Source organism: Schizosaccharomyces osmophilus, chromosome 3 (genome assembly GCF_027921745.1).
Source record: "Schizosaccharomyces osmophilus chromosome 3, complete sequence".
Classification (NCBI taxonomy): Eukaryota; Fungi; Ascomycota; class Schizosaccharomycetes; order Schizosaccharomycetales; family Schizosaccharomycetaceae; genus Schizosaccharomyces; species Schizosaccharomyces osmophilus.
Genome location: NC_079240.1, coordinates 1,571,977 through 1,590,995, shown reverse-complemented (window position 1 = coordinate 1,590,995; position 19,019 = coordinate 1,571,977). Strand labels below are relative to the sequence as shown.

The window sequence follows — 19,019 nt, the reverse complement described above, 5'->3', positions numbered from 1 at the left end:
GTAACCTTCTTATAAATTATTAGCCAATCATTATTTTTATCCCCTGTGATTTGTTCGTTACTTCCAATCGGTGCTCTTACGTGTTTTATTTAGCGCTTAGAAACACCATCTATGCCAATCAATCCTTGTACTCAGGTATCCATTGGTTCTCTGGATATTTGGTTTGGACTTCGTTTTCCACTAAGAAGCGGGACATGATTTCCTTTTTGCTATAAAAGGCCGTATGGGTCCTGCCTTCTTCTTACTTCTATATCACCTTTTTTTATAATAATTTCTTTTGCTTGCTTGGACCGTAAGTCGTGAATTTTGTATTTCAACAACAGTTTACGGTTTATTTGTTTTTTACTTTTTCTTTTTTTTTCGCTTTCCTTTTTCTTTAAGCAGTTTTTCAACTTTTTTCCTCTTTTTTTATATCATTCACTAAAATGGCCTTCCGTATGCCCAACTTTCGTAAAATCCCCATGGAATTGATGCCTTTGGGTGTTGCTGTCGCCGCTGCTGGTGTCTTTGCTACCTTCAGTCTTACCAAGAAGTTGGTCGCTGATCCCGAAGTGTTTGTCCATCCCACCACTCGTCGTACTACCTAAGAAAGAACGATACAAAGTAGCTGATAGATGAATGTTGTGATGCAATTATGATTGTCTAGAAACCTCTTTTCCTATACTCGTTCATTTCGAGAGAGAAACCGAAGAAAAAAAAAAAAAAAGGCAAGAGTTTGAGTCTCTCTTGTTTTGTCTCGTCTCGTTTCGTTTCGATCAATGTTTTCATCTTTGATTTGTTTGTGTGTTTTTTTTTTTTTAATTAATTTTTTTTTTCTTTTTTTTTTCTTTTATCTTCTTTGATTCTTGCTTTATGCTGAGAAACGATAGAAGGAACTCTCCTTTTTTTTTATTTAGCTTTCAAGATGGGAAACCATGTCTTGCTTTTTGTGCATGTTTGCCTCTTTGTGTATTAATACTATATTTATGGTTAATAAAAGATTGCTTTGTCTTTATATTATATTGATTATATTGAAACGTTTATGAAATGTCTTTGTTGTAGAATGATTTAGTAGTTTGTCGTAGTGGAACGTTGTCGAGTAGGTAGAGAGACAGAGACTAGTGATGCATTGTATGTTCCAAGTCAAAACGTTGTTTACAATGACTTACAAAGCTTTAGCTTCACGTCGGTTTTGTTTTCGTCTTCTTTCTTTAGTTTTGCAGCATCCATGGCCCAAGGAAGTCGTCGTCCTTTGTTGTTCAGTTGAGTCTCGAGTCTGTCTTGGATTCGCACCTGTTTTGGATCTCACGAGAGTCGATTGCAACGACGAAAACCGTTCTTTTTGAGTGAGCGACAAAAAATGAAAAATATCAAAATCAAAAACAAAAATAAAAAAGAATTGCGCGGCCAGGTTTCGATCCTGGGACCTACGGGTTATGAGCCCGTCGGAGTTCCACTCTCCTACCGCGCACTTTCGTCAGCAGCAGGATTTGAACCTGCGAGCGCAATGCGCATTAGATAGCTCGAATAGTTCAAGTCTAACTCCTTAACCACTCGGACATACTGACTGTTGTTGTATTCATACAAGTTAACGTGTATATATACACATTTTATCAATTTTGATTGAGCGAGAATTCGTTTGTTTGTTTACAAAAAGGAATTCCTCAAAAAATAAAAATAAAAATAAAAATAAAAATAAAAATAAAATAAAATAAAATAAAGAGAGCAGGAGCAGAAGCAAGGACCGTAAAACAAATTGCACATCTCTCTCTCGTATAGCTTTTAATTTTTGGAAAAATCATCAAAATGGAGGTTGCTTCTCGTACATTTATGAAACACTCTTCTACCTGACCAACATCTCATACCTCACTCATTACATCCTCTCTCCATTATCCATAAATATTTGACTGCCATTTTTATTTATCATTTTCATTTTCATTTCAAAGAAACTCTCATCGTCTCATCCGTCAATTCCTTCCTTTCCTCCTTTTGCTTCTTTGTTATTCTTCCTTTGCTAGACATGCCCTTCCTTGTCTGGGCATTTCAGCCTGTCACCCATGTTACCTGATAAAAATTCAACACCAAACGTACCAGCCAAATCCAAAATTCTCTTGACCTTTCTTTTTTCCTTTCGTTTCGAATGGCGTATGGTTTCTCTTTTCTTTGTTTCCTTCTTACTAACTAATTGTGTAGAGATCTCGTCAATCGACCTCGGAGTGAGCTCACTGAATTAGAACTCACTCGCCTTGAGGAATACGAGTTCACCGCTGGACCTTTGAGCGTTTTGCAACAGGGTATGCTTCCATCGCGTTTCCTTTCATTCAAGCTAACCCTCTCTTAGCCGTCAAAAACCATGATCAAGTCTTAATCAACTGTCGCAATAATAAAAAGCTTCTGGCCAGAGTAAAGGCTTTTGACCGTCATTCCAATCTTGTTTTAGAAAATGTCAAAGAGGTATGCCCATCTTTCTTTCTGCCACAGGAATTTTCACATACTAACCAACCTACTTAGATGTGGACCGAGCGTAAACGAAATGCCTCTGGAAAAAAGGGGAAAGCCGTCAATAAAGATCGCTTTATAAGTAAAATGTTTCTGCGTGGGGACGGCGTTGTCCTTGTCGTACGCGTCCCTTCTGCCTAATCTATCTTGTTTGGTTTCTTTGGATAGACTATGATGACCATTTCCCTTATATCTGTTACTCTATTTCTTTTTTTCAGATTATCTAGTCTCTTTTATGATTCAATAAAGTCTTCTTCCTCCTTTCAAAAAGCGTAGTGAATCTTACTTTTAACCATTTGTTTTGCTTTCGTGGCCAACCTTCTCAACATGTCTTCATTTTCATCTTCGTAATTATTATTAAAGGGATACTATTATTGCTAATCTGTATGTTTTTACACGTGTGCTCACATACATTCCGTCTTCCTCATGTATATAAATATTTTCTGTTCATAGTAAAACAAACAATTTCTACTCATCATTGCTTCAAGGTATCCTCAACACCATGGGAAATAACTTCTTCGATCGACCAACGAGGAGGACTATACCAACCTTGTTTTTTCTTGATCTTATCGACATTGGTTTTTCCAACATCTTCACCCGCAGCTCCAGATGACAGTTTCAACTGAAGCTTTTCTCCGATTTCGTCGCATGCTCTCAAAATATAATCCAAGTCGGCCTTGTTATGAGCGGCTGAAAAGCAAAACCTTACTCTTGAAGTTAATAATGGGCATGCTGGATAACCAACTACCACGATGGAGACTCCCCGCTTCAACATTTCGTGCGAAAATGCATTGATTTTACCGGGATTGTACAAAAGCAAAGGAACAACTGGACTGTCGTCGTTTCCGTAAATGACAAATCCCAAACGTTTCAAACCCAAGCGAATGTAACGACTGTTAAAAGCCAAACGTTCAATTCTTTCCAAACCAATTGAGCTAGGAGAGTGATCCATGATCTCCAAGAAACTGCTCTTAATTTGAGCTAAAACGGCCGGACTCATGGATTCCGCATAAACGTATCCTGGGTTGGTCACGCGAAGCTTATTCACAATTTCCACAGAAGATGCGACATAGCCACCAGCAGCTCCAAAAGACTTGGTAAAGGTACCCATCAGAATATCCACGTCAGTAGTTGGAATACCAAAGTAATCGCAAATGCCACCACCATGAGGACCAATTGCACCAATAGAGTGAGCTTCATCAATAAACAAATAAAATTTGTAACGTTTCTTCAACTCCATGATGCGTGGCAAATCAGCGAAATTACCTTCCATAGAATACAAACCTTCAATGACAACTAAAATCTTTGTATAGGGACGGTGGGTACGTGGCTGACCTTGGGAAATAACCTCACGCAAAACGCGTTCTAAATCGACCATATTATTATGCTTAAAAACGCGGATATTTGCACCAGACTGACGAGAACCGAAACGAATTGAACTATGGTTCAATTCATCTGAAATGATAAGGGAACCAGGTCCCATAAGAGCAGAAAAGACGGTAGAATTAGTTCCAAATCCTTGAGAAAAGATAAGGGATGCAGGTTTACCTACAAACTTGGCAGCCAAATCTTCGACTTCCAAGTGAATTCCATAATTGCCACAAGTTGTACTGGCACTACAAGTAGAGAGTCCATGCTTACGAATAGCCTTTTCAACGGCCTCAGCACAAGGTCCATGGCTCTGGGCAAATCCGAGATAATTATAAGAGGACACGTTTAAAGTCATTGACGTATCTCCCGTAAGTTTGAAGGTAGTATTATGATCAGTGGAATAACGATTCATCAGTTTAATCATACGACCGGGAACACCCATAGTAGGTCGACTGAAGCAGTCATTGATACGGAACTTGAGTCGTCGAACATAAAAATTATCAAAATGATTATACAGGGGCGCATAACCATCGCTATCCTTCAAATACTTGTAATCATCTTTATGAAATCGCTTACCAAAAAAGTCTCGAACGTGACCAATTATAATAAGAACTAAATAAGAGATGTAGGTTGTGACTACGTAGTAATAAGAAGGTTCATCCTCAAATTGGAACAACATTCCACCGGCGGTATTTTTTGACACACGACGGTGACTGGGCTCCGTAATGGGAGCAAATTCTGTGTTAACAAGTTCCTTATTTAGTTTTTCTGCAGCAGCATACTCCTCGTCCATATCAGGTTGCTTAATTTTCTTTGGCTCTGTCTCAGCTGTTGCGTTCTTGGGTATGGGAACTTCTTGCCCAACAGATCCAGATAAGGAGGCTTCAACTTGAACCATTTTCGAATATCGGTGTGTGTATTTAAAAAAATGTAAGGAGAAAGCTTCTACGAAAGTGAAACAAAGGAGGCTTCAATCTATGCGGGTAGGTAAGAAAAGCCGTTATTCGTCAATATATGTGAATTAAAATAGATATATCGTTACAACAAGAAGAGAAAGAGTATAAATGAATGCTCTAAATAAATGCTCACGAAAACGAATCCCCTTTTTTTAGAAACCGATTGCTATGGGAATATCTTCCAGTCATCAACTTACTTTGGTGCAACAGTAAACGGCCTTTTTAAAATGAAAGGCCTTTTTACTCTCAAATGACAATAATGAGAGCGAAATGCTGCTTTCTACTATGGTGTTGAGGGAATAGTAAAGGATAAGTTAACTCGGATGTTGGTAGTAGCGAGTTATTAAGTTTGCGAACTGTTGCGAGACCCAGTGCAGGTTTGGAAAGCATGAAAGCAAACGAAAAAAGTGATTTCGAGTGATAGTAGTAGTAACTGGGTACGATCATTAAAGTGTTTCTATATTAGTTTGGAATCCGAAAAAAAAAGATATTTTCAATTTACTATAGTTTGGTTTCTCATCTATTTGTTGGCCACCAGCTTGCGTATGTACCAAAAGGAACATGCTTAAAAAGGGTTGATTCACAAAAGATATACAATTTATAAGACAAGTCTCGTAGTGAGAAAGAACACTTCCATGTGTTCGTTCGTCGGTTTTCCAAATGATTTTCGAGATTAGCAAACAATTCGTGTCGGGACTCGTTTAATAGATTCGTGGACATTTAAGGCGTAAAAACAAATATAAAGAATAAAAAGATATTAATTACAAAATGTTCAGAACTTAATCTTTGGTTTTTGTCTCTGAAGACTGTAATTGCTCTTTCCATACTTCATCCATAATTTGTATAGGAACACCATTACACTCAAGTGGTTGATGTAAATATTCCAGCCTTAACATTACAAGTCCATATCTTCCTTGTACAGCCAAAACCTTTCCTGGCGATCGTTTGCTCAAACGGCCAGAAGAAGCTCTAAGGCCTAACTTTGAAGATGCTTGAATGCCAGCAGCATCACTTCCTTCTTCTATGATAAAGGGAAAAATTCGTTTGCGTGTAACACCCGTATGATAAGTTCGTACGGTAAGCTCTTGGCCTAAATAACATCCTTTATAAAATTCGACACCATTCATCCAATCCAAATTGCTTTCCATGGGAAATGCAGATCCAGGAATTATTTCCAAGGAACCTTCAGCAACTCCATGTCGGAATCGGAACGCCGCATACTCGTTCAAATCCGCATTGGATGTACACGCATGCGAAGAAACAACGCTTCGACTGAGCATAGGTTTTTGAAATCTGGGGTCCCACATAGATGCAAGGTTATTTTTATCACTAATGACTTTTTCTGCGTCTTGCTCCCATCCCACTTGTACGCTCAGCTCCTCGGGATCAACTGCTGTAACATCACACTTATAACGAAGTCTATACTTTATCACATGTTTTAGAAACTCCTCAGTTCTAAATTTTTCTACTTCAACATATAGTCTATGATTAGGCTTGGTGGCATCTGTAGTTGTAAAGCTTTCAGGATAGCAAAATGCATCAAATAAAATACGTCCCTATATTTGATTAGTTTATAGTCCTAAGCAGTGCGCACATTGACATACGCTTGTATTTAAAAATCCTGTATAATATGGTTTTTCTAAAGAAACCTTTTGTGTCGTGAGCCCTTGAAGGAACTTCTGAGTGTCCGGCCCTTCAAATCGTACTAACTGTTTGATAGGTTTTAAACAGACGCTCAAAAACCGTTTTTGCTGAAGTTCAAGATGAAACTTTCTAAAATTCTTAAAAGATCTCAAAAGCATTCTTAATCTAATGAATTGGGTATGTGTTCATCGTCCGTAATTGAATGGAATATTATAGGTCCTTAAGGACTGTTTCCGCTTACACATCCTGTGAACATGGAGAATGAATGAAGGTTACTACGGATGTGAATCAAATAAAACACATACGTTCTTAAGACTGCATAGGATACACATATACCTATTTACCCAATGGAAACCAAACTATTCCATTACCTCAAAATCATATCTAATTTACATATAGAAACCTAAGCCAAACAAAAATCAACTGTGTACTTTTTCATCAACGAAGCCATTTTGCATAGCTTGCGCTCATAAGAGTATTACTTCTAAATCGAGTTCATAAGAAATGTATAACTTAAAGACCCATATAATGTTTCTTTTTCGTAGTCACCAACGCAAGATCCAAAACTTTTCCTATAAATTACCAACATAATTAATAAAAGACTTCACGTACGATGAATTCTTTATTAAATGCCAAAAAATAGGGTGCAACCATTTCGTATGCAATTCGTCTTCTTGTTGCAATTGTCATGATCAATTTGAAAGATAATTCATACCTTTCAACCTCATAGATGATTTTCCTATTAAGCATACACTTGTTTAAACTCGTTAATGATTGCTGGTACAGACGTTGAAGGGAGGAGACCCATTTCACAGACACAAACAGTTATTAAACGAGGGGGAGTCACATCGTATTTAAGATTAAGAAGCTTCAAATTTTTGACGGAATGCCAATCGGAAAGTTCGCTTGGCTTTTCTTGGTTTTCATCGACTGAAGTATTGATGAGTTGATCACCTGGAGCAAGCTCATTGTATACTAAAGAATCTAACTGAATGCGTTCAGTAAATTTATACGATTCGCAACAAGCGATGACAGGAACGTTTGCTTCTTTACCAAGCAGGGCAATTAAAGAAGTACCGGCACGAGAATAAAGAGCACCATTTGATAGCATGGCATGACCACCCAAAAAGATTTTGGTTACTTCCTGCATGGTGTAAGCTAAAGCCGAGATCATTACATAGGTACAAAGAATTCCATGACTAGTTAATAGCTTCAAGCAAGCCCTTCCTTCAAATTCCGGACGGGAATCTACCACGATGACACGGAATTGTTTTCCAATATTTTTTGCATATACTAATACATCGTTCACCGTAGATGAGTGCAGATAAGTCAAAATAATATCGCCATCCTGAATTTTTTCGGCAGCAGCCTGAACGATGGCTTTGCCAGCGATAACGATACGGTCACGAATAAAGTTATCAATTTTTTCTAATAACACTTCTTTGCCTTCTTCTTCCGTCAAATCAATGTCCAACACGGAAATTTCAAGCTTGAGGAATCGAATGGCACTACCCATGCTGATACTGAGGGGACGAGTAGAAACCAAATAAGCTATTTGCGAATTGACATGAGTGGTCAAGTGTCGGCTCAAAGTCGTTTTAAATGGAGTTTGGTAATCTCGGATGACCTTTTTAAATGTCTTAAGCAGTTCTATACATCTTTGATTCGAACCAAAGACCTTATAATTTGATAATTTCAATCCTAAACGAATAACCGCAGGATGTATATCTTTGGGCAAGTTCTCTGTTGTCCTACGGCGCCGCCAATCCAAGTGTGAGAAAATTGAAACCTGTTTCTCTTCAAAAAACCTTTGTTCCAAGACAGCTGGATCTTCTTTTTTAAGGACTGGAGGGGATCCTTTGCCATTTTGTTTTGAAGACTTTTTAGGCTGACTTCCTCCTTTGGAATTCTGATCTTGCTTTTTATCGTCCGAGCTGTTTCCTTTCTCTTTACCACCACCTTGTTGATCAGCCCTCGCTTTCCTAGAGGCCTGCTTTTCGGCCTTTTTCAAAGCTTTCAAGTCTTTTCCTGACCGTTTTGGTTCAGCTCCAGTGTTTACTGTTTGAGTATTCGACTCTGCTCCAGCTGCGCCAGTATTTGTTTCTTTAATGGCAACAGGTTCATTTGGTACTTCACGTGCTTGTTCTGTTGGAATGGCCATTAGAATGTGTTTTTCTACTTGTTTTCCAAGTATACGCTGAAGCCAAGTACAACAACACCTAGCTGTGTCAGATCTTTGGTTTCTTCCTTACCCTTACTTTTAGCCTAACGTGCATAATTCGTTTTGGATTTTAGAATCCGTTGATATTTGTTTTATTTATTTTTACTAAATTAATTGTTTAATCTAAACGAATTTCTGATAGAAGAAGAATGGGAAAAAATACCGACAAATTGTATGTGACTCAAACCGAACATTCTGGTGTCCATGGATGGCATGGCGGGATGAGTGGTATTACAGGGAAGCAGCCGAAAGGGACGTTTCGTCAGCTTCCTTTCAACTATTGTTCTCTTTCGTTGCAGCCATTCACACACCCTTGTTGTTTGGTAGATTCCACCAACCATGCTATCATATTTGATTTCAAGTAAGTACTTTCAATCAATATTCGTTTACTAATTGTTGTAGATTTATTGTTCCATGGCTTCGGAAACACAAAACCAATCCAGTAACTGGCGAGAAAGCAGCATTGTCCGATCTTATTAAATTGAACTTTTCAAAGAATGCGGTGGGAGAATACTGTGATCCAGTAACTTTGAAGGGATTCACCGAATTTTCTCATATTATAGCCATCAAGACAACGGGGAATTGTTTTTCCTGGGATACTTTGGAAGGGTTGAATATAAAAACCAAAAACTGGAATGACCTAGTTAGCGAAAAACCATTTACTCGTTCGGACATAATCACAATCCAAGATCCCCATAATGTTGAGAAGCGAGATTTTTCGGCTTTACAAACACAAAAGGAGATGTCTAGAGAGGAAAAAATCCAAAAGGCACGCCTTGCGATCGAAAAGTCAAGAAAAGAAAGCGTTTTGCCGTCTTCCAAGCAATTGGCGCACCCAAGTAGTACAGAAACAGCACATTCTGGGCTTCCTGTATATCGTGCTGCACATACAACAGGTCTTGCTTCAGCATCCCTTACATCCACCTCATTTTCCCCGGTTACAAAAAATGAAAAAGCAATAATTCCTCAGGAAGACTACATGCTTAACCATGTTCGGATAAAACACAAAGGCTACGCTCGAATGATAACAAATTTCGGGGAAATTAACCTGGAACTCCATACCGATTATGCTCCGCATGCCGTTTACAATTTTATCCAACTATCTAAGAAAGGCTATTACCGTAATACCATGTTCCATAGAAGCATTCCTCGATTTATGATACAAGCTGGCGATCCAACGGGAACCGGAAAAGGAGGCGAAAGCTGCTGGGGAAAACCATTTCGGGATGAATTTGGTAATCCTCTGCATCATGATCAGCGTGGAATTCTTTCGATGGCTAATCGAGGAAAAAACACCAATGGCAGTCAATTGTATGTATAAGTTTTGCTTTGTTCTTTCTATGCTAACAGTTTAGCTTTCTTTTATTCAATGCTGCCAAACACTTGGATAGTAAACATACTATCTTCGGACATATTGTTGGAGGGATGGCAGTACTTGATGCATTAGAAAAGGTTCCAACAAATGATTACGATCACCCAAAGGTCCCTATTCGACTAGAAGATATTGTTGTATTTGTAGATCCCTTTGAAGAATGGGAAAAGGAAGAGCAAGAGAAACTAAAAAAGGAAAAAGAGTCCTTGGAGTCAAACGAATCCGAGGCTGATCATGTCTCATGGACTGGAAGAGACCTGGCACGTCCATCCTCTGGTACACCCGCGACCCCAGCCGTTGGTAAGTATTTAAATAGTGATACAAAGCGCCCTTCAATTGGAGTATCTATGGATGCATTATCTCAACCGAAAAAGAAGAAGACACGAACGGGTTTTGGAAATTTTGATGCATGGTAGGAAAATACATAGAAAATGGGGGAAAGCTAGATGTTCTATTTTTTTGTTTATGAAACAAAATAAATGATCTTGTTTATTCTTTGAAATCTTAATATAAGAAGTAGATTTAAGATGCATCCCCATCTTCAACTTCTTGATCAAGGGGAGGAAATTCGTATTGATATATATATGCGTCCACAAGTTTGGAATGTCCTCGTAGACGAGCAGCATTGCGGATCACGCCTGTGCGGGTGAAACCAAGGCTATCCCATAACCTATAACTGGCTGCGTTTGTTGCGAAGACTAGGTTAAAAACACTGGACTTGTAGCCTATGCGAGGAGAATAGTACAAAAAGGCATAGGCAAGTATTCTTCCGATACCTCGACCACGGGTTTTAGGACTCACCAAAAAGGACCCATTACAAACATGGCCACAGCGAGGAGGATAATTTGGTTTTACGATGAAAAACCCAAGGATCTTTTCTTTCCAATCAATTGGAGTTTGGAGATTAGGAAGTGAACTGTGGCCATCCCATTCTAAGCAAAGGACTGTACAATATGCAAAAAAATAATTCTCAGCTTCTTCCATGCTCAAGGGTTCTTCAAAAGGATACGTGTCACCCTTTTCAATTTCGGAATTATAGACTTCCCTCAAGCAAGAAAGCAAACCAGGTTTATCATGCATGACTGTAGAATTGTTAACAGCTATACAACAAGCTTTCTTCTTTGCGCATTTCCAAGAAGGAATAGTATTTGGGTCTTTGAGCTGAAAATCCATGAGAAATTATTTAGTCAAAGAAGCACTACAATAAAGGAAAGTCTTGCAAAAAAATTAAAATAAATTTAAGTCTAAAAGGTTATAGAAGGAAATAAAAGAAATGTTAATTACCAGTGAGTGATAAGGACAATAACGAATTACAAAGAAACCTGGAGAATGTGCGAGGTATTGATAAGATGTTTGAACGGTGTAGATGCCATTGGATTCTGTAAATATTAAGAAAGAAAAGAAAAATAAATTTAAAAGAGACTGGTTCTTGGACAGATTCCGGTCCGCTCAATTTGATTCATGATGTATGTATTTCTTTAGAACTTTTGGAACGGACAGTTCAACCTGTGTCACATCGGTAAACAAGCATTTAATTCAGATAAGAACTAAATTTTGATCAGTTTTGTTGCTACGCTTGGCAAAGTTACAAGTCTGTCAATATAATGGGAAGCAAAGGTCCCCTGCATGATTTATCAGAAACGATACCAAGAAATGTTTTAGGTGTAACTATCAGACCTACGGCCATTGATTTTCGATTTTGTTTCTTGAGTTTAATAAGTCATATAAGGAAAGTTGTCCAGCAAATCATGATATGCATTGTGCTCTATTTAAAGCCATTTACAATGATGATTTTTACAAGGATACATAGGATACTGAATAGAAAACATTCTCCTCCTTTCTAATCATGAAATATGTCTTCAATAAGTTCTGTTATATCATATTAGATGGCTCGCCAGGTTACAGATCCTCTTTAAGAACATTATTGCCATTTGAAAAGCCGGTTAGACAGCCTAGCCTGGTAAACGATTCATCCAAGGGAGATCTTCTAAGTGAGTATAGAAATGATGCTGGATTAATTAGAAATTATATGGCAATGAATGGTAGCTCCAGATGCTGTGATTGACAAAACGCAATATTTCCATGTCATCGCTGGAAAGCTCCCAAGACTTTTTTCTTTTATTCACTAATGAAAAGAGTATTTAAGAAGATACAATTCTAAGTAACCTCTTTAGACTGCAATTGAATGTTTCCAAGTTTGGAAAAGTGTACACTATGAAGTTATGATTCTATGGTATACTATCTTAGCAACATCAGACGCTCGAGCATAATCTAAAATTCGATTAAAAAGGACTTTTATGTTGTAATGCTGCGACTGAAGAAGAATAGCGCTTTGCTACAAAGCTTGCTTTCACAAACTGTCGTACAAATACATCGTCTAGACAGCAAAGTTTTCAACATTGAGAAGTTATTTTAGAAATTGGGATAAAACAAATTTATCCTAGGAAATTTCATTCCATTTCATTTCTATTCACTAATCATTCACTAATTGTTAACGCTGGCTTAAAGAACGCTTTTATGTTGTAATAATATTATTATAATACAAAACATTAATAATATTGAGAGTTTGTGAACGTAAAGAAACCAGTTCTTTCATATGGAAAAATGACGCAGCAAAACCTATATATAAATGTGTATGTCCTAACTTGTGTCGAAGCAGTTATAGAAAAGCAACTGGAAAAATTTAGACAAGCATAGAACGAAGGAATCGTTAAAGTTTCTGGCTTGAAATTCCAATCCAACTACGAAGGACATAGCATTCATCTTGCATTTACGATTAGAATAAATCTACTTCATTTTTTTTTCGGGTTTCAAACCTGTTGCCTCTTTTACGAAAACTTGAAAAATGTCAAACCAACAACTTGCTTTAGTCACCGGTGTTAGTGGGTTTATTGGAGCTCATGTTGCTGTTTGTTTGCTGAATGAAGGATATCGCGTGCGTGGTACTGTCCGTTCTATGGAGAAAGCCAATGAACTTGTCCATTTAAACCCAGGGCTCAAAGACAAAATTGAGTTCGCGATCGTCAAGGACATCGTTGACCTTTCTGCCCTAAAGGATGCTGTCAAGGAGTGCGATTATGTTTGTCATGTTGCTTCTCCCGTCCTTGTTGATGTCCATGACAACAAGACTGAACTGTTGGACCCTGCTATCAACGGTACTCTTCGTGTCCTGGAGGCTGCCGCCTCTGAACCCAAGGTGAAGCGTGTGGTGATTACTTCTTCATTTGTTGCTTTAAGAAACTTTTCGATAGACCCCAATACAGGGTACAACTATACTGAAAAGGATTGGAACCCTATCAGTTATGAGGAGGCGTTAACTACCAAGAATGGTATTTTTGCTTACGGTGCTTCCAAAAAGTTTGCCGAAAAGGCTGCTCATGATTTTGTGAAAGAAAAGCATCCTCAATATGACATTTGCACCATAAACCCTCCTTTTGTGCTTGGTCCTTCTATCCATCCAATAAACAGTATGCATTCTTTAAGCACTCCGAACAAAATCTTTTGGAATCTCATCAATGGCTCCAAGACACAACCTTCCTTGCAACACTGGAAAGTCGATGTTCGTGATCTTGCCAATGCCCATGTGTTCGCACTCAAGAACGAGTTATTAAGCAATGGCCGTTTGCTAGTAGCTCAGGGTCCTTTTTTCAGTAATCACTTATGCAAAATGCTTCGTGAACATTTCTCGGAAAAGAAAGATACCATTTCTGAGCCCAGTGATGTCCCCTTTAACGAAAATTTATACAAATTAGACAATTCGCTTTCAAAGTCTCTCGGTTTAAAATACCACAGTGAAGAGCAAACCTATCTTGATACTGCTTTAAATCTTTGGGAGCGCGCCAAGCAATTTTTATAATGTTTTGGACTTGTTTTATCCATTCTTACGAACTTTTATAAAACCTTTTATTCCTTTCTTTTTGTTTCAAGTTTGGAGGCATAAAACACTTTTCGAATGGCTTTTATGAGTAACTATACTATGCTAACGAGAATTTTTCTTGGATTTAAAAAACCACCATGACGATAGAAGATGAGATCTTGCAAACTGTTACGGAAAGCAAGGGCATCAAAACAAGAATTACCACAAAAAAACTGGTTTCCATCAATATAATTTTAATGTTTATTACTGGAATGGTGCGTGTCGTTATCCCGTGGAAGACCGTTCAGTCTAATTCTTTAGGATGACGTAATCAACACAGCATGTGAAACAGATCTATTCGGCGGCAAGTAATTTCAACCTTTGCCTGCGACTCGAAATTCAACTAAATTTGGACTTTTACAACAAATTCCACATATTTATGAGTCTTTTACGTGTAAATAGAAAACAGAATTGATTTTTAAGCTTTTTGTGAAGATTAGAGTTGACGAGCAGTGTTCTTAGTGTCATTACACATCATCGTCTTCCCTAGTACTTTTCAAGCCTGGATTTTACAAGTCGACTGTAAAAACAACGTGAGTAAGTTGGTTTGAACGCGTGTTTGTGAGTTTACAAGCAAAAAGTTTGCTCTTGGTAAAAAAAATTCTTCTAAAAACTTCTGCAAAAGAATTTTGGTTGCGAACTATAAAATCTACGTTTACATCGTATTCGTGGCTTGACATTTTTCTTCTTTCTCTTATTTGTAATATATGTGAAAAGTCGAAAAGCTCTTACGTCCTTGTTATTTGCTTAAAATTTAATTTGCAGGTTAAATAAGCTTATGGCATAAGAGCATTCATAACTTATTATTTAACGGCTTTGTGATTTGACTTTACCTACTTAATTCCAGAAATTTTTTATTTACTTCTTGGATACTCTTTTCATTGTCTCATTTTTTTTTTCGCAAGCATGACAGCAAAAAAGAAAGAAGTTGACGAAGAAAAGCGTCGGAGAATACTAGAAAGAAACCGCATTGCAGCTTCGAAATTCCGACAGAAGAAGAAGGAGTGGATCAAAGAATTGGAGCAGACAGCGAATGCTGCTTATGAACAATCAAAACGACTGCAAATGATGCTTTCTCAGTTGCAACAAGAAGCGTTCCGGCTGAAGAGTCAGTTACTTGCACATCAAGGATGTGCTTGTAGTGTGAAAATACGATCAGTGCTTACTGATTTTCAAACCGCACATAATGCTTTGCAAGCCCAGCATATGGCTTATCGCCCTATGCAACCTCCCCCATCCGACAACCTTTTAGACCCGGTTGTCACTACAAGTCCTAACCATGCGCATTCGTCGCTTCATGGTATGCCTTCCCAAACTCCCAACGGTCAAATGCAACCTCCTTCGCAACCCGCAAACCCGAATCAATCATCCATGTTTCCCCCCTCCGGCTTACCTGGATCATTAGGTGGCTCAGTTTAATGTAAAATAAATCCATGGGTTTCAATCATGTAACATGAATTCGTGGAATGATACCGCTAACCTTGTTCAACGCTTTTTTTGAAGGTTTGATAAGCTGAGAATCCTGCTAAATATTCCAGGCGTTGAGGGTCCTCTATATATAAATTCCCTGTTCATTTGATACGAAGAGTGTAATCTCTAAAAAATACTTCCCCGAGAGAAAACACAGGATACATAGGTTGATGGCTCATATTTGATTATCGGTTCTTATTTTTTGTATATTGGCATAAAAGTTCCTTCCTTATAATGATGGTTTTTGTTTATTGTTATTAGTTGACTAGTTCCTTTTCTGAAAACAATAATTCATGGAAACGAATGAATTTAATACTCTAACAATGTATTGAAGACAAAAGGTGGATTATCTAATGTTAGTGAAATGAAATTTTTCTAAAAGTTACGATCAATCTACCGTAGAAATAAACATTATAGCTTACAACAGAGGAGTAATAAATAGCCTGCTTTACCATCGGTTTTGTACCAAAGTTTGGTACAAACAGAAAACCAGCAATCGGACATAACGAGTTGAGAAACATACGCTATAAATAGATTACACAGAAAAAACAATTTCACAAAGTAGATTAAGATAGCACAGTAAACTACAATAAACCAGAAATTTACCCCAAAATAGCAGTCACAACCAACTTCAAGAAAATCACTTGGAAGTGTTTAGGGAGGGCTAAATTCACCAACAACCAAAACACCAGAAATGGGTCGTGTTATTAGAGCACAAAGAAAGAGCGGAGGTATCTTCCAAGCTCACACTCGTCTTCGTAAGGGAGCCGCTCAGCTCCGTACTTTGGACTTTGCTGAGCGTCACGGATACATTCGTGGTGTCGTCCAAAAGATCATTCATGACCCTGGTCGTGGTGCTCCTTTGGCTAGAGTTGCTTTCCGTAACCCTTACCACTACCGTACTGATGTCGAGACCTTCGTTGCTACCGAAGGTATGTACACTGGTCAATTCATCTACTGTGGTAAGAACGCTGCTTTGACCGTTGGTAATGTCTTGCCCGTTGGTGAGATGCCTGAAGGTACCATTGCCTCCAATGTCGAAGAAAAGTCTGGTGACCGTGGTGCTTTGGGACGTTCTTCCGGTAACTACGTTATCATTGTTGGCCACGACATTGACACTGGTAAGACCCGTGTAAAATTGCCCTCTGGTTCCAAGAAGGTTGTCCCTTCTGCCGCTCGTGGTGTCGTCGGCATCATTGCCGGTGGTGGTCGTGTCGACAAGCCCTTGCTTAAGGCTGGTCGTGCTTATCACAAGTACAAGGTCAAGCGCAACTGCTGGCCCAAGACTCGTGGTGTTGCTATGAATCCCGTCGATCACCCTCATGGTGGTGGTAACCATCAACACGTTGGTCACTCTACCACTGTTCCCCGTGGATCCGTTCCCGGTCAAAAGGCTGGTCTTATTGCTGCCCGCAGAAGTGGTCTCTTGCGTGGTGCTGCCGCTGTGGAAAATTAGGTTTTCAATGAAAAATTTTGTTCCGGCTGTTGAGAAAGTACTTGATTTAGGTGGTTCGTATTTGTGAACGGTGAAATGATGAATAAATGTAACAGTAGCTAAGTAAGGGTTTCATTGTAAAATCATAGAGGTGGAGGTGAGTCAATTTTTGAAGGGAAGAATATATACAAAATTATCTTATTAAAGAAGCTTTTTAACAAAAAGTGAAGTTAGCCACCAAATGTGAAAACATGGATGGAAGTTGGTACATATAAAAGTTATCTAAAACATTAGAGAATCAATCCATTATGAATATTCGTCAAATCTTAAAAGGTTAGTGGTGCAAATGCTTTACTTAGACAAAGGTGGTGTATCCATAAATATCTTTGCACCAGCACCAGGGGGATATCTTTGGCCGACGATCTCGGCACTGTCAGAAGCTTCACGGATTTCGCGAACTGTATCAGGAGAAAGTTGAATGTCCTTGGCAGAATAGTTTTCTTCCAAGTACTTGATACGCTTCGTGCCGGGAATAGGGAGGAAATCATCGCCTTGAGCCAAAATCCAAGCCAAGCTGAGTTGGCCTGAAGTGGCATTGTTTTTAGCAGCGATGGATTCCAACTTCTCGACAAGTTCTAGATTTTTGTAAAAATTCTCTTTTTGGTAGCGAGGAGCAATTCTACGGAAGTCGCCTTCAGGGAAGTCATCAGGCGACTTATAGGCGCCGGTCAAGAAACCACGACCAAGAGGAGCATAGCAAACGATTGTAATGTTGTTTTCACGACAAGCTTGCTTTACACCAATTTCAGGACGCTCAATTTCTAAAGAGAAGGGAGAATATTCTATTTGAACGGCACTAACGGGGTAAACCTTACAGGCACGACGAACGGTTTCGGCACTACATTCAGAAAGACCGATGTAGCGTATTTTGCCTGCTTCAACAAGACCCTTGAGGGTCTCCATAATGATTTCGACGGGAGTTTCACCACTGAAGCGATGGACATAGTACAAGTCGATAGATTCGACGCCTAAGCGTTTCAAGGAGTTGTCAAGTGCCCTGTGGATGTGTTCGGGAGTATTATTCAAAGCGCCACTGCCATCGGGCTTCTTTTCGTAGCCAAATTTTGTAGCAAGGAAGATTTCTTTTCTGCGACCGGTTTGTTTGAACCAACGACCAAGGCAATCTTCGTTTGCACCAAAGCCATACATGTCTGAGCTGTCCCAAAAGGTACAGCCCATGTCCGCGGCACGGGTTAAGACCGCTTGGTTGGCTTCCTCAGAGGAAGGGCCATACATTGCATGCAAACCCATGCATCCAAAACCAATAGGAGAGACAACGGTGTCTCCAATCTTACGAGCTGAAACAACCATATTTTGAAAAGTTAAAACCAACAAACAAACTATACGAGTTAGTACCTTGACAAATACATTATCTATAGAAGCATAAAGAGAAAATATCAAACCTGAAAACTAAAGTACAAACTTTCACTAAACATTATTTCTTTCTTTGTACATTTCTTTTAACAGGCTTTTCTTTCTCTATACTTCCTTGCTTTTCTTACCTTGTATGAACAAACGAACGTAGTGTTTGGCAAATGACAAACTCAAAGTTGGCTGAAGTCCGTCGATTTAATAAACAAGAAAAGGAGCCCTGAATATCGGTGCTGTTATCTCGTCCACGATACCGGGACTCGTAAATTAAGATGTTTGCTTCCTTTCACCTCGTTGTTCCAAAAGACATTTCTTTCATCTTGGTGGTGCGCCGCATTATCCATAATCAGCAACGACGTAGAAAAGAAAGAAAATAGAAAAAAAAGAAACATAAAAAAAGCAAATAGAAAAAGTTTATTTTCTTTCGATATACTCAAATATGGAATGGTTTGCGTTACCATTTTTGCTGTCATATCTAATCTTATCTTCGAGTAACAAGTTCCTTTCATAATTATCTGATCAGCAAATGTAAACAAAGAATATCATAAAATCTGAACCCCAAAAAGGTAAAGTCTCAAGGTTTTTATTGTGTTCTTTCTCTATATATGTTAGCAAAGATGTAACAAAACATTGCGTTTCTTAATTTCCGCTTTTCATCGCTGGTTGAAAGGTACCAAGCGAAGGAAAATTCAATCCAGAAAAAAATTGTTGCTTTGTGGTGTTTT

General features: G+C 38.5%; 11 protein-coding genes and 2 non-coding genes across 13 annotated transcripts; 6 read left to right on the top strand and 7 right to left on the bottom strand.

Annotated features, from left to right (window-relative positions):
- Nucleotides 1-425: 425 nt before the first annotated feature.
- Nucleotides 426-587, top strand: SOMG_04751 (mitochondrial protein; the record flags this gene model as incomplete). Its single annotated transcript, XM_056183530.1, has 1 exon — nt 426-587. One exon carries the CDS (start codon nt 426-428, stop codon nt 585-587), a length of 162 nt encoding a protein of 53 aa, XP_056038926.1.
- Nucleotides 588-1,378: 791 nt separating this feature from the next.
- Nucleotides 1,379-1,450, bottom strand: SOMG_20273. The gene has a single exon. It is a non-coding gene; the product is annotated as a tRNA-Met (tRNA).
- Nucleotides 1,451-1,454: 4 nt separating this feature from the next.
- Nucleotides 1,455-1,547, bottom strand: SOMG_20272. Its single transcript is given in 2 exon segments — nt 1,455-1,499; nt 1,511-1,547. It is a non-coding gene; the product is annotated as a tRNA-Ser (tRNA).
- A 572-nt stretch (nt 1,548-2,119) lies between these two features.
- Nucleotides 2,120-2,619, top strand: smd2 (Sm snRNP core protein Smd2; the record flags this gene model as incomplete). The annotated part of the gene is made up of 4 exons (XM_056183529.1): nt 2,120-2,124; nt 2,173-2,273; nt 2,321-2,433; nt 2,491-2,619. 4 exons carry the CDS (start codon nt 2,120-2,122, stop codon nt 2,617-2,619), a joined length of 348 nt encoding a protein of 115 aa, XP_056038927.1.
- Nucleotides 2,620-2,953: 334 nt separating this feature from the next.
- On the bottom strand, nt 2,954-4,747 carry lcb2 (serine palmitoyltransferase Lcb2; the record flags this gene model as incomplete). Its single annotated transcript, XM_056183528.1, has 1 exon — nt 2,954-4,747. The coding sequence occupies one exon, from the start codon at nt 4,745-4,747 to the stop codon at nt 2,954-2,956; it is 1,794 nt and encodes a 597-aa protein (XP_056039108.1).
- Nucleotides 4,748-5,584: 837 nt separating this feature from the next.
- On the bottom strand, nt 5,585-6,607 carry iba57 (mitochondrial [4Fe-4S] cluster assembly protein Iba57; the record flags this gene model as incomplete). The annotated part of the gene is made up of 2 exons (XM_056183527.1): nt 5,585-6,361; nt 6,410-6,607. The coding sequence occupies 2 exons, from the start codon at nt 6,605-6,607 to the stop codon at nt 5,585-5,587; spliced, it is 975 nt and encodes a 324-aa protein (XP_056039100.1).
- Nucleotides 6,608-7,191: 584 nt separating this feature from the next.
- Nucleotides 7,192-8,610, bottom strand: tif224 (translation initiation factor eIF2B delta subunit; the record flags this gene model as incomplete). Its single annotated transcript, XM_056183526.1, has 1 exon — nt 7,192-8,610. One exon carries the CDS (start codon nt 8,608-8,610, stop codon nt 7,192-7,194), a length of 1,419 nt encoding a protein of 472 aa, XP_056039849.1.
- Nucleotides 8,611-8,819: 209 nt separating this feature from the next.
- On the top strand, nt 8,820-10,458 carry cyp8 (cyclophilin family peptidyl-prolyl cis-trans isomerase Cyp8; the record flags this gene model as incomplete). Its single annotated transcript, XM_056183525.1, has 3 exons — nt 8,820-9,031; nt 9,073-9,981; nt 10,026-10,458. 3 exons carry the CDS (start codon nt 8,820-8,822, stop codon nt 10,456-10,458), a joined length of 1,554 nt encoding a protein of 517 aa, XP_056039848.1.
- A 106-nt stretch (nt 10,459-10,564) lies between these two features.
- aca1 (L-azetidine-2-carboxylic acid acetyltransferase Aca1) lies at nt 10,565-11,215 on the bottom strand (the record flags this gene model as incomplete). The annotated part of the gene is made up of 1 exon (XM_056183524.1): nt 10,565-11,215. One exon carries the CDS (start codon nt 11,213-11,215, stop codon nt 10,565-10,567), a length of 651 nt encoding a protein of 216 aa, XP_056039730.1.
- A 1,672-nt stretch (nt 11,216-12,887) lies between these two features.
- On the top strand, nt 12,888-13,898 carry SOMG_04744 (flavonol reductase/cinnamoyl-CoA reductase family protein; the record flags this gene model as incomplete). Its single annotated transcript, XM_056183523.1, has 1 exon — nt 12,888-13,898. The coding sequence occupies one exon, from the start codon at nt 12,888-12,890 to the stop codon at nt 13,896-13,898; it is 1,011 nt and encodes a 336-aa protein (XP_056039867.1).
- Nucleotides 13,899-14,864: 966 nt separating this feature from the next.
- pcr1 (DNA-binding transcription factor Pcr1) lies at nt 14,865-15,377 on the top strand (the record flags this gene model as incomplete). Its single annotated transcript, XM_056183522.1, has 1 exon — nt 14,865-15,377. The coding sequence occupies one exon, from the start codon at nt 14,865-14,867 to the stop codon at nt 15,375-15,377; it is 513 nt and encodes a 170-aa protein (XP_056039732.1).
- A 745-nt stretch (nt 15,378-16,122) lies between these two features.
- On the top strand, nt 16,123-16,884 carry rpl801 (60S ribosomal protein L8/L2; the record flags this gene model as incomplete). Its single annotated transcript, XM_056183521.1, has 1 exon — nt 16,123-16,884. The coding sequence occupies one exon, from the start codon at nt 16,123-16,125 to the stop codon at nt 16,882-16,884; it is 762 nt and encodes a 253-aa protein (XP_056039850.1).
- A 330-nt stretch (nt 16,885-17,214) lies between these two features.
- On the bottom strand, nt 17,215-18,359 carry yak3 (aldose reductase ARK13 family YakC, implicated in cellular detoxification from family member; the record flags this gene model as incomplete). Its single annotated transcript, XM_056183520.1, has 2 exons — nt 17,215-18,263; nt 18,347-18,359. 2 exons carry the CDS (start codon nt 18,357-18,359, stop codon nt 17,215-17,217), a joined length of 1,062 nt encoding a protein of 353 aa, XP_056039853.1.
- Between the last annotated feature and the right edge of the window lie 660 nt (nt 18,360-19,019).